At 50.9% G+C, this 14,485-nt stretch overlaps 6 protein-coding genes across 6 annotated transcripts; 4 read left to right on the forward strand and 2 right to left on the reverse strand.

The window, feature by feature from the left end:
- Positions 1 to 183: 183 nt before the first annotated feature.
- On the forward strand, positions 184 to 921 carry ASPVEDRAFT_29981 (uncharacterized protein; the record flags this gene model as incomplete). The annotated part of the gene is made up of 1 exon (XM_040810296.1): positions 184 to 921. One exon carries the CDS (start codon positions 184 to 186, stop codon positions 919 to 921), a length of 738 nt encoding a protein of 245 aa, XP_040669226.1.
- A 214-nt stretch (positions 922 to 1,135) lies between these two features.
- Positions 1,136 to 1,883, forward strand: ASPVEDRAFT_151955 (uncharacterized protein; the record flags this gene model as incomplete). Its single annotated transcript, XM_040808283.1, has 3 exons — positions 1,136 to 1,272; positions 1,334 to 1,804; positions 1,859 to 1,883. The coding sequence occupies 2 exons, from the start codon at positions 1,136 to 1,138 to the stop codon at positions 1,794 to 1,796; spliced, it is 600 nt and encodes a 199-aa protein (XP_040669227.1). The 3' UTR covers positions 1,797 to 1,804; positions 1,859 to 1,883.
- Positions 1,884 to 5,023: 3,140 nt separating this feature from the next.
- Positions 5,024 to 9,542, forward strand: atg26 (UDP-glucose:sterol glycosyltransferase). Its single transcript, XM_040816205.1, has 3 exons — positions 5,024 to 6,466; positions 6,521 to 9,079; positions 9,128 to 9,542. The coding sequence occupies exons 1-3, from the start codon at positions 5,174 to 5,176 to the stop codon at positions 9,398 to 9,400; spliced, it is 4,125 nt and encodes a 1,374-aa protein (XP_040669228.1). The 5' UTR covers positions 5,024 to 5,173; the 3' UTR covers positions 9,401 to 9,542.
- Positions 9,543 to 9,736: 194 nt separating this feature from the next.
- ASPVEDRAFT_42929 (tubulin-binding prefolding complex subunit PAC10) lies at positions 9,737 to 10,749 on the reverse strand. Its single transcript, XM_040812709.1, has 3 exons — positions 10,680 to 10,749; positions 10,136 to 10,598; positions 9,737 to 10,083 (listed from the first exon to the last, which is right to left on the reverse strand). Exons 1-3 carry the CDS (start codon positions 10,700 to 10,702, stop codon positions 9,994 to 9,996), a joined length of 576 nt encoding a protein of 191 aa, XP_040669229.1. The 5' UTR covers positions 10,703 to 10,749; the 3' UTR covers positions 9,737 to 9,993.
- A 124-nt stretch (positions 10,750 to 10,873) lies between these two features.
- ASPVEDRAFT_151958 (TMEM199/VMA12 family protein) lies at positions 10,874 to 12,173 on the forward strand. Its single transcript, XM_040808284.1, has 2 exons — positions 10,874 to 11,198; positions 11,276 to 12,173. The coding sequence occupies exons 1-2, from the start codon at positions 10,953 to 10,955 to the stop codon at positions 12,017 to 12,019; spliced, it is 990 nt and encodes a 329-aa protein (XP_040669230.1). The 5' UTR covers positions 10,874 to 10,952; the 3' UTR covers positions 12,020 to 12,173.
- Positions 12,174 to 12,177: 4 nt separating this feature from the next.
- On the reverse strand, positions 12,178 to 14,435 carry ASPVEDRAFT_42930 (allantoinase alX). Its single transcript, XM_040812710.1, has 2 exons — positions 13,591 to 14,435; positions 12,178 to 13,541 (listed from the first exon to the last, which is right to left on the reverse strand). Exons 1-2 carry the CDS (start codon positions 14,083 to 14,085, stop codon positions 12,510 to 12,512), a joined length of 1,527 nt encoding a protein of 508 aa, XP_040669231.1. The 5' UTR covers positions 14,086 to 14,435; the 3' UTR covers positions 12,178 to 12,509.
- Between the last annotated feature and the right edge of the window lie 50 nt (positions 14,436 to 14,485).

Below are 14,485 nucleotides of genomic sequence, written 5' to 3' on the forward strand. Positions count from 1 at the left end.
ATATATACCTCCAACATGCCACCACTTGATCTAAACTTTACCAACTAGTTACCAACCTTTTTCGCATCTTGCCCCTACTTAACTCCTGAAATCTTGCAATTCCTGAAACTTCGTCAACTTCTGCTACTTCTGCTACTTCTGCTTTTTTAACCACTTCCCCGACTCTGGGAAAGCCCTGCCAACATGTGCCTTGGTCTCATAAGAAATCTGTTCTCTGGCTACGACACTTGGGAGGACCGTACCTATCAGTTGGCGGTAGATTGGAACCGGCTCAAATATAACTATCTGCCCCGTTCCTATTACAAAAAAGCTTGCGACTTCGCTTGGTTCTATTACAACAATCGCGAGAAGCGCAACGCAATACTTCAAAGAATCCGCCAGCTGAAACAGAACAGCGATGTTTACCAGTACAATTTATTCCAGAACCAAACCCCAATCGGAAATAAGTCCCGTTCTCCAAACCAGATGAGCCTAGACACGGTTTCGAAAGATACCTCTTATACTGAAGAAGACCGAAGACATGAACTCCAAGAACTGGATGTTGAACTCCGCCGAATCCAACTCGAGTTATTCAACAAATGGCATGACGCCCCTGATAATGCTGCGTCAAGGATCTGCAAGCTAGGGTATGAGCATACAGATGAGGAGGGCCGTTCTGATGTATGGTATAACGAGCGTGAGGCGTGCAGTGTGAGCGGAGGGTGTTGTGGACGTACGTGCGGGTGCTGTGAGAAACCTCTGCACGAGTACTACGTGGATACTGGACGAATCTTTGTAGTCGATGGCGAGCCTGACAGTACTGAGGGGAAAGAACTTGTCCGACTATATGGCCACTGCACCGCCGAGTGTGCCTGCTGCGTGATAACGCATGGCGTGTACAAGCCGCGTCAGGACCTTCCAAAACCGAAATTTGCTCGGTAGAGAAGGAGCGACTGTGTAGGATGTTTACCAGAGTAGAGTATAATAATAATGACTGCGACCATGGTCCTGAATTTCTCTTTTCTCTCTGTAGCCTTGCTTTATTAAAAGTTCGGCTATACATCTTAACCACCACGCTCTTTACCCGACACTCTTTTTTTTTTTTTACTTTTTACCATCTGTCACTCTTTTTTTTTTTTTTTTTTTTTTTATAATCATGGTAGAATTAGGGCAGGTAGCAGAGCTCGTAGCTAACTACCCTTGGTCCTCCTTGGCGTGGGTCGTTGTCTTCTACCTGGCCTTCCGCCTGGTTGACACTCTCGTTCTCTTGTTAGAGAGCGAGATTAAGTGTCGGTAAGGATTGTTCCTTGCAAACTTGTTGTTATACTTACTGATCTATACTGTATTTGTTTAGGCCGAGGTATAGGGGGCTGTATGGTTGGAGGAGCTCGGCCGCTCCCGCGGTACCGAGTCCGGTCGACGATGCAGACGGGTCCCAAGAGATGGACGGCTCCAGCAACTCCAATCCCGACGGTGCTTCTAACGAACACAGTCGAGGCCGCATCCAAGATCTCTCCCGTCCTGCTATCGGCGAGGCAAACAGGTCCCAAGAGATGGACGGCTCGAGCAGCAGCTCCAATCCCGGCGGTGCTTCTAACGAACACAGTCGAGGCCGCATCCAAGATCTCTCCTGTTCTGCTATCGGTGAGACAGACGGGTCCCAGGAGATGGAAGGCTTAACCTGCCCCGGCAGTTATTCCGACGGTGCTTCTAACGAACGCGGTCGAAGCCTCTCCCCAGATCTCCCCCGCCCGTCTCCCGATACGCAACGATCCCGCAAGAAGTCCAAGGGTAGGAGGCGAAGAGCTCGTCATTAGTTAGTATAGTGAGTTTGCCTTCGTCGAACAAAAATATTTCTCTGCTGACGAGGGCTTTCCAGTTTTACGGAAAAAAAAAAAAAGAACTCATCATTGTGGGTGGTTTCTCACCATCCGACGAGACGTTTGCTCCGACTGCGATTCGAAGATCCCGAAGAATGGGCCGTATAATCAATGAGCCATGCATTGGACGAGCTGTACGTTTGACCAGCAATACATTCGTTGGCCGTATGCTCGACCGGCAGTACATTTGATGAGCAATACATTCGATGAGCAATACATTCGATGAGCAATACAATCGATGAGCAACGTATTCGATGAGCAATACAATCGATGAGCAATACATTCGATGAGCAATATGTTGAATGAGCCTTGCCAAGAATTCCGAATAACTATACTAATGACAAGCTGTACGATCGACGAGCCGTACAATCAACGAACCGTACCATTGACAAACCATATGATTGACGAGCTACACGATCGACCAGCTGTACGATTGACAAACCATATGACTGATGAGCTGTACGATTGACGAACTGTACGATTGACGAACTGTACGATTGACGAACTGTACGATTGACGAACTGTACGATTGACGAACTGTACGATTGACGAACCATATATTTGACGAGCCATGGCTCAGGTTCCCTTTTCCTAGCTTTTCGAGAATCCCCTATCTGAGGTATAACTTTGCCATACTTGGCACACCCTCAATATGGAGTGATTCAATTTCGAATTCTGTGCGCGTCGGCGCCTTCTCCGCCGTGACATCTGTCGACAATCTGCTGGTGCACCAGCCTCGGCCGGACCGGTTGGGTGGACTATCAGTAAGGATTTACCCTACTTTTGGAAAATAGTACTGATGGGATGGTGGCTAGGTTTGCAGACAGCCATGATAGCTCGAAGAGGACCCTGTCCAGCGAGGTCCAGTGGTTAGCGGCCCCCTAGATAGGCGTTTGGGCGATTGCTGCTTTTATAGTAAGTTCACTATTTCTCTCCAAAACATTGTCTTACTAATACAGCTTTCAGGGATAAAGCAGGCGTCAGGAGAAGGACAGCTCGAGTGTTCCTACTACGTGATAACACATGACGTGTATAAGCCGCGTCAGGACCTTCCAACCCGAAATTTGCCAGTAGCCTTCCATTGCTTTATTGTTTGGCTATAGTTATTGTCTTCACCAAACATCCCTTTTTTCTCTCTTATTCCCCTCACTCATTTTCTCTATTTTAATCAGGTCACGTTCTGGGAATATAGCGGAGGAAGTGATCAGACGTCCCCTGGCCACCTTGTTGTCGTTGGTCGTCCCCTACCCTCCATTGCTTCATAATAAGTTTGGTTACACAACTTTTAACAATCACGCTCATTACACCACACTCCTTTATTCATCTCTTTTATCCCCAGTCACTCTTTTTTTCTTTTAATTATGCCAGCTATAGATAGTATAGCTGAGCTGCTGACTGAATACCCCTGGCCTACCCTGGTGTGGGTTGTTGTCCTCTACCTGGCCTTCCGCCTGCTGGACTCTCTCGCTCGCTTGATAAGAAGTAAAGAGCCGTGAGTGTTGTCCCGCATGATTTTGTGGTTATACTGACTGACCGGTCTTGCATTTGTTTCTAGTCCGAGGTATGGGCCGCAGGAGAAGCCCAGCTCCCGCAGCTCCAATTCCGACAACAGTCGAGGTCGCTCTCCGGCCCTTCCTCCCACCACCGACTTGTGACAACACCACTTAAGATGGGCTGATTCAACTTCAAATTCCACTGGCAATAATAGCAAACAGCAATATTATTGCGCGGTTGGCACCTGGGCGGGCATCGACGCATTTTATCTCCCAGCCTTCGGGGACAGCCTGTTACAGCATGCACTGGTAGGGCTGTTTGTATTCATCTTGCTTTTTGATAGCAGTACTGATGGGATAATTGATAAGTTTGCAGACCACAGTGGAAGCACGAAGAGGCCTTTTTTATCCTGTTTTTATGGTAAGTCCATTGTTTCTCACCAACTAGAACGCTATCTTACGGATGTGACCTTCAGGAATAAAACACAGAATGTGTGAGATGGCTTTACAACTTACCCTGCGTCCCGAGCCTGCGTTTTGAGGAGCATCGCCCCGGGACTTTGCTCACACAAGCTATCTACCTTTTCGATACATCAAATGAGACAGTTGCATAGAGGACGTGGAGGTGTTGGAAGATATGAAGGACTCAGAAGACACGGAGGATATACCAGCTAAAGACTCTGCAGCCATGGTCGGAGTCTCTTTTCCCTCCCGTCGACTATCCCTTGCCAGTATCATTGGCGATATTGATAGTTTCGTTGAGCCTGTGGGTGACCCTTTCCTGGACCGGCGTCGGCGCCCTCTCCGTCCTGGCACCTGGGCTGAAATTCTGCATTGCATGGAGGATATGGAGGACATGATTTGAAAAGAGATGATGTCGTGTATTTAAGTCAATCGAAGCCTTACCTTATAATTGCAACACCGAAACCAGAGAATGATGCGGCGTAGTTGTAGACCTGACAGGTGGGCCGTCGTTCTCAGGCGCCAGAACGGCCGCCTGGCCAGCAAACAAACTAACTAAAACTAGCTAGGGCGGACTCTGGTCTCCACAATGGATCTGCGCTCACTGCCTCAGGCAGTCAAAGGACCTTGGGCTCCAAGCATAGATGCGTGCTCACTTCAGCATCCCCTAGATTTTCACGGGAAGACAGCCCTGTCGAGGTCATTGCCCGTACCTTTCTTTACGTGACTTAAAATTCCCGATGATATAAGCACGTTCATGGGTGGCTGGAACTGCTGATTTGCGGGATTCAGTTTCCTCATCACATGCAACCGCTCTGATTGGCCGGGCGCTTGCACATGGGGCCAGCTGATACAGACAAGTGACGCCAGAGACAAGACCGTCGACTGCTCTACAGTTGTCTCTGCACGCCTTCGCCTAGCTCGACTTGCATCACTCACTCCTCTCGACGCCATCCGACCCGTTCTCATTCCTGAACCCTGTCATCGCCTCCACTCTCCCAGGATGACTCAAGATCCCCAGCCTGTGCGGCGTTGACGACTTCCGGAGATTTGCGCCTCGAACACTCTTCCTATCCTTATCAGTTCATCGAATGGGCAGTGGGTGGCTCTTCCTTATCCTTGCGTTCCTCCTGTTCCTTTGTTCATTTAAATCTGCAAGGATTCGATGCTAATCAAGTGACTTTTTGGGCAGCTTTTTTTGATCGTTTGTTTCGGGTTCCTCATCTCATCGTGACCTTTAGCGACCGCCTTATACTCCAGTACCCCAGACTCAACTTTCACTCCACTCGAAGCCTGATCCTTGCAAATACCACACTGAGCGCCTGCCTACATAATATTTTCACCTTATAAACCTCCAAAATGCGGCCATTCAAAGACGATAGGAAGCAGCGAGTGGAGCGGAGACCCAGCGGAAACAAGCAGTCAATTTCGAGGAGCATGTTCTCAGGCTCCTTCCCGGAACGTCTAAAAGAAGATCACGATGATTCTCAAATGGATTACACAGCTCCACCTGGTGGCAGCCAGTCTGGAGACGGGTTGCAGTACATGCATCAATCTTTATTGTCTCTGATTGCTGCCGTAGGTAGCCGCACCGAGTCCGGTGCGCGCATCGACAGCTCTAGCGATGGCGAGGAACACATCGACAAAAAGTCCTCCTCGACGTTTGGGGAATCGTCAAGTCAACAAAACACAACGCCGTCGGAAACGTCTGGAACTAAACAAGTATCTTCGACCCCACAAACGAGAACTGGCTCGAAAGAACGTGGCCGCCGCCACCGGAGGTCCATATCAGACCATAAGCTTTTTCGGCCTTTTAAGTTGGGATCCGTCAATCAGGACGAGGGACGTGATGAGCCCTCAATAAGCGGCAAGCTATCCCCGTTCCCGGCTCTCCCTCGACCACGCAGCGCGACGCCCCGAGCCGCTCCTGTCTTGAGCCGCATGGTTGAGGCGCGGGCGCTTTTAGATACGGAGAGCCCGGAAGATAGCCCCCAGTCCTCTTCACCAGAAGGGAAGAATGATGATACTTCTCAACAACCCGCGGCGTCTCCACTTTCTCTACGATTGATGGAGATGTTTCATTTCGCTGCGCCCGAAAAGGTCGTCGTGGAATACTCTTGCTACTTACTACAGAGCATGCTTTTGCAGGGTTACATGTATGTGACTGACGGGCATGTATGCTTCTACGCCTATCTTCCTAAAAAGTCCACGATAGCCATCAAGTCCGGCTATGTTTATAAGCGTGGCCGAAAGAATCCTACATACAATCGCTACTGGTTTTCATTGAAGAAAGACGTGCTTTCTTACTACGCCGACTCATCCAATCTTTACTTTCCCAGCGGCCAGATTGATTTGCGTTACGGAATCTCTGCTTCTCTTACCGAATCCAAAGAGAAAGGGAGAGACTCAAGAGACTTCCAGGTTACAACTGATCATCGAACATACTACTTTAGAGCAGACAGTTCGGCGAACGCGAAGGAATGGGTTAGATCTTTGCAGAAAGTCATTTTTAGGACGCACAATGAGGGAGAAAGCATCAAAATCTCTTTTCCGATTGAGAAGATTTTGGACATAGAAGAGAGCCCCATGGCTGAAATCGCCGAGACGTTCAAATTACGTGTTGTTGACGAGGAATCGTATGCTATTGATGAGGTCCGTTGCGATCCTTGAGCCCCTGTATATACACCTGGCTAATCTTATTTGCAGTATTACTTCACCTTCTTCGATTCAGGTCGCGACGCGTTCAACCTCCTGAGAGATCTGATTCGCGACACTCCGACAAAGGATCCTTCGCCTAGCAAATCTCCTTTGCCAGACCACACAGCTCACCCTAGGAGGTCCCGTGGGTCACAAAACAGGTGGTCTATCACCAGTGGAGGTCCGTCACGACGGCGAAGTGCGAGCACCGGCGTTCTGAGTGCCGACGCTGGCACTGACAAGTCACCACGGATGAAGCAGCAAGATTCATCAACTTCGTTTGTTAACTCCATAGACCAGATCACTGAGTCATCAGCAGTATTGCAGTCAATGACGGACACAACGGAGTCAGCGAGTCAGATACTTAACCGGAGCGACGTCTTCCATTCTCCCACGATACAAAAATGGCAACGACGGACCTCTGATGCGGCAAAACCTAACCGTCGCTGTTCAGACGAAATGGCCAAATCAATAACAGAGCATGCGCCTGATGCACTGTCTCAAACGCGAGAAGACCTTTATGCTGCTTATAGCTCTGAGCAAGGCTCGAAGGATGCTTCCAAGCTCTACTCTCCGGCCGCGTTGAACGACCTTGTTAAGGCCGGGTCTTACCCTCTTCAACGCGCTGCTGGGTTCGCAGAATATCTGAAGAGTCGTTCTAGGGAAATGAGTACGTTATTGGCAACTGAGTCCATGGGCTATATTGAAAAGGTCTCCGGAATGTGGGCTGGTGGCCGAAGGCACTATGGAGACCTTGAAGGCGTCCTGCCAGATGATCGCGCATTATATCCTGAAACTCCAGAGCAAAGTGTGAAAGATGGTGACAGCTTCCGAGCTCATTTTGCCCTCCCGCGGACAGAGAAACTTGAGGCAATTTATTTTGCCTATCTGCACCGTGCACTCCCACTATATGGGAAGATCTATATCAGCCAGAACAAGGTCTGCTTCCGCAGCCTTTTGCCGGGCACGCGAACAAAAATGATACTCCCACTTCGTGATATCGAAAACGTGGAGAAGGAAAAGGGATTTCAATTCGGGTATCACGGGCTTGTCGTCGTCGTTAGAGGTTACGAAGAGCTGTTCTTTGAATTCAACACCTCGGATGCGCGTGATGATTGTGCCATAACGGTAATCCGGCAGCTAGAGCCTGTCAAGCTTTTGGCCGAGTCAGGATTGTTATCGCAGCAGGAGAGTGATGAGTCGGAGGGTGCACAAATAGAACACCGAATGCTCGAAGAAGCCCGCTTGAATGCCTCGACCGAGCAAACACTTCGTTCGCAGCTCAGCGAATCTTCAGAGCTTCGTTCTATCTTTGATGACCCTCGCGCTTCCATCGTTGATTTCAAGCCACCTGAGCCTTTGACGATCACATGCCTGACTATTGGTTCACGTGGCGATGTGCAGCCATATATTGCTCTATGCAAAGGTCTGCTTGCGGAGGGACATAAAGCCAGGATCGCAACTCATGCGGAATTCGAGCCGTGGGTCCGGAAGCATGGCATTGATTTCGCTCCTGTTGATGGCGATCCGGCTGAGCTTATGCGGCTGTGCGTGGAGAACGGAATGTTCACTCTCTCTTTTCTGAGAGAGGCAACCGCGAAGTTTCGAGGTTGGATCGATGACCTTCTGTTGTCTGCATGGACGGCCTGCCAGGGTAGTGATCTTATCATTGAATCTCCGAGTGCCATGGCAGGAATCCATGTTGCGGAGGCTCTCAGGATCCCATATTTCCGTGGCTTCACCATGCCATGGTCAAGGACACGAGCATACCCTCATGCATTTGCGGTACCTGAACATAAGATGGGTGGTGCGTACAACTACATCACGTATGTGATGTTCGAAAATGTCTTCTGGAAGGCCATTTCTGGGCAAGTGAATCGTTGGAGAATGAACGAGCTAGGACTCAAGGCCACGAGCCTAGACAAGATGCAGCCCAACAAGGTCCCATTTATCTACAATTTCTCCCCTTCAGTTGTGCCTCCACCTCTAGACTTCCCAGACTGGGTTCGGATCACCGGTTATTGGTTCCTCAGCGAAAGTTCCGACTGGACTCCTCCAACAGAGCTCGCAGAGTTTATCCAGCGCGCTCGAGATGACGGGAAGAAGATCGTCTATATAGGCTTCGGGTCTATTGTTGTATCAGACCCCTCTGCCCTGACACGGACAGTTGTCGAGTCAGTTCTGAAAGCAGATGTTCGCTGCATCCTATCCAAAGGATGGTCATCCCGCCTAGGCGATCCAGCTAGCACGAAGTCAGAAATCCCACTGCCTCCTGAAATTCACCAGATCCAATCCGCTCCCCATGACTGGCTATTCTCGCAAATCGACGCCGCAGTACACCACGGTGGTGCCGGAACAACCGGGGCAAGTCTTCGTGCTGGCGTACCAACCATTGCCAAGCCCTTCTTTGGCGACCAATTCTTCTTTGGTAACCGGATCGAAGATCTCGGGGTTGGTATATGCATGAAGAAGCTAAACGTCAGCATTTTCTCTCGTGCACTATGGACGACTACCCATGATGAGCGTATGATTGTGAGAGCAAGGCAGCTCGGGGAGAGAATACGGAGTGTAAGTTCCTGGCAAGAGAAAATATAAGCCCATGCTAATGTATAACAGGAGGATGGTGTGGCCACTGCTATTCAAGCGATATATCGTGATCTCGAATACGCAACAACTCTAACTCGACAGCGATCCAGTATTTCGTCTACGCCGTTCTCACCCACGCCCACAACAAAGACGGCGGACGAGGACGCGGACGATGATATCGGCGACATTACAGAGTGGACTCTTGTTAGCGACGATGACGATATAAGTTTTACGAAGCGAGTGCGAGATAGAGCGGTGTCAGGTGCTGACAATCACCCTGAACGGCTTTTCCTGGGTGATTGAACTTTACATTCCCCAGGACTCTATCCTTTTACGATTTACGATTACTTTGACATATTCATGACTTCTTTAATTTGAGTTACGATCTTCTTTTTTCTATCTAATCATTTTCATTCCCGTCACGAATTTGTATGATGTCTCTGTTTTTGGGACTGTCGCATGCGTTATTCGTTTATAGATCCCCGCCGCGTATGCTGTGCATATCTACGGCCGTGCTTGTTAGTATGCTGAGGATACACCGTTTGAAGCATCGAGAGCGATGTCTATTTGAATGCCTTTACGATAGATGGCGGCGTTCTATATGGTTTGGGTAATGACACTTATTCATGCCAGTTATGCTGGTGATTCTCTTAACGACAACGATTCCATACGCAACTACAAGGATGCAAGTATCAAACTACCAAGACAAAACCTAGCGGCTATCGTAAACCATTTTATTCTCTGGGCTGCCAGAGACATAAGTGTATCCAGTCATGTAAATGCTAATCCACACATATATATGTAGGTTAGATCAACCAGAAAGATAGCGTATATCAGAGGTTAGTAGCCAGCTACTTGACCTGCCACCGGTTATCTCTCGTCAATTTTATTTTCGATTATTTTTCCTCCTCCTTCCCAGCAGCCTTGTCTTTTCGTCTCTCCACCACATCCCAGTTATACACACGGGCCGTAGCAACCTCTAGCGTCTGTCAAAATGTTAGATTGTCACCCTACCAGTTCTAGAGAGGGTAAACGAACCGTAATCTGCTCCCTCAAAAACTCCAAATCCTCATCACAATTCGACAAACTCAACTGCGCCGCACTCAGTTTCTCCTCCAACATCGTCTGCGCCTCGCCAATCGGATAAGCCAGCATGACATTCGCCCCGAGCCAGAGGTACACTTCCTCAGTATCAGCCGTATCCACAGTCGCCCGGGCATACAGGGTATCGTTCAGTTCAAAGTTCGTCTCGAGCGGGGCGCCGCCATTATCGCGTCTGATCTTGAGGAAGCGCACCATCTCTAGCGTTTTCTTGATATCGGGGATCTTCTCGCGTAATCCGGCGGCGCGGCGCTGCGTGTTGACTTCCATGAATTGGTACTTGGAGATCATTTCTTGGAAGGAGCGCATGGTTGGTTCGACTTCGGCGCGCGAGGAGACGTAGTCGGCGACATTGTCGACGAAGGGGGCGAAGGGGATGCCCCGCGGGTTTGTTTGTGTTCTGGGTTAGGGTGTTAGTGGTGTGAAGTGTTTTTTGGTGCGGAGGGTGATTGGGAAAGGAGGGTGAAGAGGAGAGCCGTACTGTGTGGGCTTTTTGTCTGTCATTGTTGCTGCTGTTTGCTTGACTGGGAATTGGGGGTGGAGGAGTTGAGGTTGAGGGCGATGATGGAAGAAAAGTGACTGGAGCGGAGTGGGGGAGTTGATTGCCTGTTTGGGAAAGGTGGGTTTTCTCATTGAACTCGGTTGCTCGAGCTGTTGTCAACTCTCTCTTTGCATCTCCTATCCATCCTTGCTAACTTGGGTATTCGCTATTTATCATATTATGATTCTGGAGAGATAGTAAAACACTACTGACATGGTGCGCCTCGTCACCACCACACCTATCCTCTCCGCCCTTGAGGCCATCCCTCCATCATCACGAGAACACCTCGACCTCCCCGAATCTCTGTCACTGGGGAACCCGATATCCCACGACCAGATAATCCAAATATCTCGCTATTTCCGAGAAACTCGCAACATTCAAAATGGTGACCGGAGTCTCGATTCCCTCCTCCGCGGGACAAAGCTATACATCCCTCCACCACCTCCGAAGCCAGAACCCGTACGCTCCATCACTTCCTGATATCATCCCATAGATATGCCTGCCAGAATAACCGCTGATATGTTTCTATTATCTAGAGCCCCGAATACCTAGCCCAAAAAGCCCGCCTCCTTGCCGCCGCCGAATCAGACGCCTACGCACGCATGCTCTCACAACCCTCCACAGCTTCACACCCATCAAACCCATTATCATCATCATCATCATCATCATCACACCCCGCAATATTCAACTCAACAACATCCAAACTCGCCGCCCTCCACGACTCCCACTCCGCCACCCAGGAGGACCCAAACTACACAGACCCACTCACGCCCTCCCTCGTCCTAAACATCTTTCTCTCCGTGCTTATCACCGGTTTCAGCGTCTACTGGGCGCTGACGTTCCAGATGCCGGATATACTTGTGTCGAAGGTATCGTCGACGTGGAGGTCTTCGAGACAGGGTTCTCGTGGGGGTGGAGGAGGTGCGTCTGAGGCGGTCCGCGTGCTGGTTTCGATCTTTGCTGCCCTGGGGGTAGGTGTTGCGGAGGTGTTGATTTATGCGATTTACCTGGGGAAGATCGAGCAGGCGAGGGGGAAAGAGGGCCGGCTTCGAGAGCGGAAGGAGGTTATTGGGCGGGAGGAAGTTGGGGGACGAGATCAGGCTCTTCCCGTTGGGACGGAGGATGATGATGAGAAGGATAAGGATGTTATATGGGGACGCGGGCCGAATGGGGGGTTGCGGAGGAGAGTCCGGGAGAAGTGGGAGGAGACGACGAAAGAGCAGGGACAAGAACAGGATCAGGATCAGGATCAAAACCAGGACCATGAGAAGGCCGGGTGATAGTAAGTTGGATCTTTTGTGCTTCCAGCCCATTGACTGGACTCATCTACTCAATCTGCAGTCATTCCTGGCTGCAGATGAAGCAGAACATGTACGATATCTCCCAGGAAGAATTATTCGAAAATACAAACAACTATGAATGACTGAAAAGAGGATTCTTTAAATGATTCCATTATGGTATTTCTCTATCAAACAGCAGAAAAAGAGCTAAAAACTAAACATAAAGGGTCTACACTCGCTAGTGTAATGCATGGACATGATATATGATGCTGCTGCTCCTGCGGTCAGGTCATTAGTGTCTATGTATGGGGGGTATCATAAGTTTTTTTGCTTTTTTGTCGTTCGTCAGATTATATCTCTGACTCAGTTCGTTCCGTTCAGCTTCGCAATGGCAATGGCAGTGGCGCATATGGAATCTCGCAAGCCGCATGCGGGTCCAGCCAGTTAGGAAGAGGATGAGGAGGTAAAGTGCAAGTGCAGGAGGGGGAAATCAAACCCGTTTCTCCAAAAGCAACTGGCCCGAAGGCGCCTTGACACAGAACCCATCGGCACGGTTAAAGATCTTTTCGCCGCGCAGCCAGGTCTCGCGGACCATACCGCGCATCGTGCGGCCCTGGTACGGCGAGCACTTGTTGCGGAAGAGCATGGTGCTCGGCTCAACGACCCACTCGGCGGTATCGTCGAAGACACAGAAGTCGGCGTCGAACCCTGGAACGAGGTCGCCCTTGGATTTGTGCAGGCCAACCTGGGCGGCGGTGTTGGCGCAGCAGAGGCGCACGATGTCCTGGAGGGCTTGCTTGGTTGCTGTGGTGTCTGATGAGGACAGGCCCTTGCGGCGGGAGAGCTCGGACCAGAGGATTGGGAGGCCGAGACCGACGGAGGAGATGCCGCCCCAGGCGGAGAGGAAGGAGCCCTCGTTGATGACGGCGTTGGTGGCCGGGTTGGTTGTGGCGGTTGGGGTCTCGGTGCTGTGGCCTGGGATGTGCGAGGGGAGGAGCTTGAGGTTGGGCGTGCAGGGGGAGTGGTCCGAGACGATTGTTTTGATGACGCCCTCTGGTTCGGCGTGGCGCTCGAGTTCGTCCCACAGGGCGTCCTGGTTGTTCTGGGAGCGGATGGGCGGGCAGCACTTGTGGCGGGTGTCGCCGTCGCGGATCTCCTCGGCGGCCAGGGAGAGGTAGTGGTAGCAGGTCTCTGCGGTGATGTTTACGCCCTCGGCGCGGGCCTTGCGCAAGAGAGGGATGACCTCCATGGCGGAGAGGTGGACAATGTGCAGAGGGAGGTTGGGGGCCAGGTGGGACAAGGAGAGGATCTCCTCTACAGCAGTGGTCTCATAGTCTGAAGGACGAGAGGCCAGGAAGGTTGAGTAGGACTCCGGGGCACCCTCGGGCATGACGTCCGGGGCTTCAGATGGGTTCTTGTGAGGGACCATCTCGGCGTGGAACATGAGCGTGGTGGGCTCATCGGCCAGTTCCAGCATGGCCTTTTGGACGTCTTCTGACGAGACAGCAGGGAATTCATCAACCTGGGATTGTGAGTATTCAATTGATATAGTCAACAAAGAAAGGACTTACTCCACTGTCGATAAGGAATCCTTTAAAGCCGCAGACACCTTCACGGACTAGAGCCTTCAGCTCGCCAGCGTTGCCGGGGATGATGCCTCCATAGAAGCCAACATCAACCCAGCACTTGCCCTCGGCGGCCTGAAGCTTGACCTTGAAGTTGTCGACGGTGGTGGTTGGAGGGATGGCATTGAGCGGCATGTCAATGACGGTAGTGACACCGCCAAAGGCAGCGGCCTGGGTGCCTGTATAGAAGCCTTCCCATTCGGTGCGTCCAGGCTCGTTGAGGTGGACGTGAGCATCAACCAGACCAGGGAGCAGCACATACGGGGAGAAGTCAGTATAGGGCGTGCCGTCAGGGAAGTCGGAGGCGGGGATAACGGAATCGAAGACGGCGGTGATCTTGCCGGTGGTGCGCGAGACAACGAGGGTGGCAGAGGTCAGACGGCCGCCGACGACGGCTCGCGACGAGGTGAAGACGGCAATGGACGGGATCTCGGCATCCATTGTGAAGGCTTAGGGGGGAAGCAAAGGTGAGTGCCAGTCAAAGAGAGATAGGCTGAGAGAAAAAGCAAAGAAAGAAGCAAAGAGCGAGCGAGGGAGAAAAGAGCAGAGATAGCGATAACCAGAGATAAGCCAAGCAAGGAGAGTGGGCGACGCCGATAAGCCGTTCTTTATATAGGCAGATTGGCGGCGTATCGATCGAGTAACGAAAATGCAAAACTCCTTGTCGGGGACCCAGCCCCGGGTCCACCTGAGCCACCGGGTCCTGGGCCTTACTCGATCAGAACCACCGCAAAACCCACGGTGTCGGCCCCTACCAGGGTCATTCAAACGTGGCTTTGACGTATTTTCGCAAATTCTTCTACGGTTCTTTTACGCAGGGTTATATCGTGGCAAAGACAGC

This window comes from Aspergillus versicolor (assembly GCF_001890125.1).
Source record: "Aspergillus versicolor CBS 583.65 unplaced genomic scaffold ASPVEscaffold_6, whole genome shotgun sequence".
In the NCBI taxonomy this organism is placed as follows: domain Eukaryota; kingdom Fungi; phylum Ascomycota; class Eurotiomycetes; order Eurotiales; family Aspergillaceae; genus Aspergillus; species Aspergillus versicolor.

What these genes read in the sequence shown, in the direction of transcription:
- ASPVEDRAFT_42929 (XM_040812709.1), bottom strand. Translation starts at nt 10,702, where the DNA reads ATGACAGACAAAAAGCCCACACA. An exon ending in ACAGACAAAAAGCCCACACA is followed by an intron (nt 10,599 to 10,679) that starts GTACGGCTCTCC and finishes ACCCTAACCCAG; the next exon opens with AACACAAACAAACCCGCGGG. An exon ending in TTTTGAGGGAGCAGATTACG is followed by an intron (nt 10,084 to 10,135) that starts GTTCGTTTACCC and finishes ACATTTTGACAG; the next exon opens with ACGCTAGAGGTTGCTACGGC.
- ASPVEDRAFT_42930 (XM_040812710.1), bottom strand. Translation starts at nt 14,085, where the DNA reads ATGGATGCCGAGATCCCGTCCATTGCCGTCTTCACCTCGTCGCGAGCC. An exon ending in GATTCCTTATCGACAGTGGA is followed by an intron (nt 13,542 to 13,590) that starts GTAAGTCCTTTC and finishes TCACAATCCCAG; the next exon opens with GTTGATGAATTCCCTGCTGT.
- atg26 (XM_040816205.1), top strand. Translation starts at nt 5,174, where the DNA reads ATGCGGCCATTCAAAGACGATAGGAAGCAGCGAGTGGAGCGGAGACCC. An exon ending in AATCGTATGCTATTGATGAG is followed by an intron (nt 6,467 to 6,520) that starts GTCCGTTGCGAT and finishes TCTTATTTGCAG; the next exon opens with TATTACTTCACCTTCTTCGA. An exon ending in TCGGGGAGAGAATACGGAGT is followed by an intron (nt 9,080 to 9,127) that starts GTAAGTTCCTGG and finishes AATGTATAACAG; the next exon opens with GAGGATGGTGTGGCCACTGC.
- ASPVEDRAFT_151958 (XM_040808284.1), top strand. Translation starts at nt 10,953, where the DNA reads ATGGTGCGCCTCGTCACCACCACACCTATCCTCTCCGCCCTTGAGGCC. An exon ending in CACCTCCGAAGCCAGAACCC is followed by an intron (nt 11,199 to 11,275) that starts GTACGCTCCATC and finishes TCTATTATCTAG; the next exon opens with AGCCCCGAATACCTAGCCCA.